At 48.6% G+C, this 966-nt stretch overlaps 1 protein-coding gene across 1 annotated transcript; it reads right to left on the bottom strand.

The window, feature by feature from the left end:
* Nucleotides 1-203: 203 nt before the first annotated feature.
* Nucleotides 204-524, bottom strand: LOC308307103 (NADH dehydrogenase [ubiquinone] iron-sulfur protein 5-like; the record flags this gene model as incomplete). Its single annotated transcript, XM_080752238.1, has 1 exon — nucleotides 204-524. The coding sequence occupies one exon, from the start codon at nucleotides 522-524 to the stop codon at nucleotides 204-206; it is 321 nt and encodes a 106-aa protein (XP_080608364.1).
* Nucleotides 525-966: the final 442 nt, after the last annotated feature.

Here is a 966-nt window from a genome sequence, read left to right as displayed (position 1 = left end):
TAACGTCATAGAAAGTACGCAGAGACAGACATCACCACAGTTGTTGTCATGGACAGAACGGCACAAGGAGATATATGCACGTGTCATGTTTGATACCATGTATCAATCACAGGTGCTTTTTTTTTTTTTCAACTATTTGTGAACTTGAACAGGTTAGAGGGACAATAATTGGGTGAACACTGGCAGTATGTGTGCTCCCTCACTCAGGGTGTCTTCTCTCCCTTTCCTGAGTGCTGGGGTGGGATGGTGTATTTCCCCTCCTTCACCAGCTTGTCTCTCTGCTTACGGATCTCATACAGGCGCTTGTTGGTCTTCTGCCTGTGCATGCACTCGTAGAAGTCCTCGTACTCCAGCTTGCACTCCTTCTTGGCGCGGGTCTGCCCGATGCCATGGCCGCACTCGATCCAGTCCTTCTCAAAGGCATGGCACCGTGCTGCTCGCTTGTAGGGCTGCTCCCCACTCTGTATGAGGATCCAGCTGTCCATGTCGATGCCCAACCAGGACTTTAGGTCAACGAATGGCATGATGGGTGTAAAAGAAACAAATAGAACTATGGTTGTCTAGGGACCTGCCGCACGTTGTCCGTTTAGAACTTATATAAGCAGTGATTGTCTACGAAGAGGGGATACAGCTGAAGGGAGTTGAAGGTTCTAGATAGGAGTTATGGAGGCTAGTTCCAAAGAGAGCACAAAACCACGGGAGAGCTTCTAGCGTGTTGGTTGAATCTGCCTTACCCTGAGACTGTGCCTCCTTCTATACTGTCTGGGGGGATGCTCTGTCGCCCCAATGTTGTCATAATGAGTCATCCATATATGGAGTTCAGGGTCAGCCGTACTTAGATATGGATCCCATGATGTCATACTTAGATGTGTCAGAAAGCTCTACCTGTTATGGAGTTCTAGGGTGAGCCATGGACAAAATGGAGTCCATGATGTGGGACCTAAACTCCCAAGAATTCTGACTAGC

The sequence above is a fragment of the Nannobrachium achirus genome, assembly GCF_963921795.1.
Source record: "Nannobrachium achirus genome assembly, chromosome: 21".
Taxonomy (NCBI): Eukaryota; Metazoa; Chordata; class Actinopteri; order Myctophiformes; family Myctophidae; genus Nannobrachium; species Nannobrachium achirus.
This window is presented reverse-complemented; position numbering and strand designations above follow the sequence as displayed.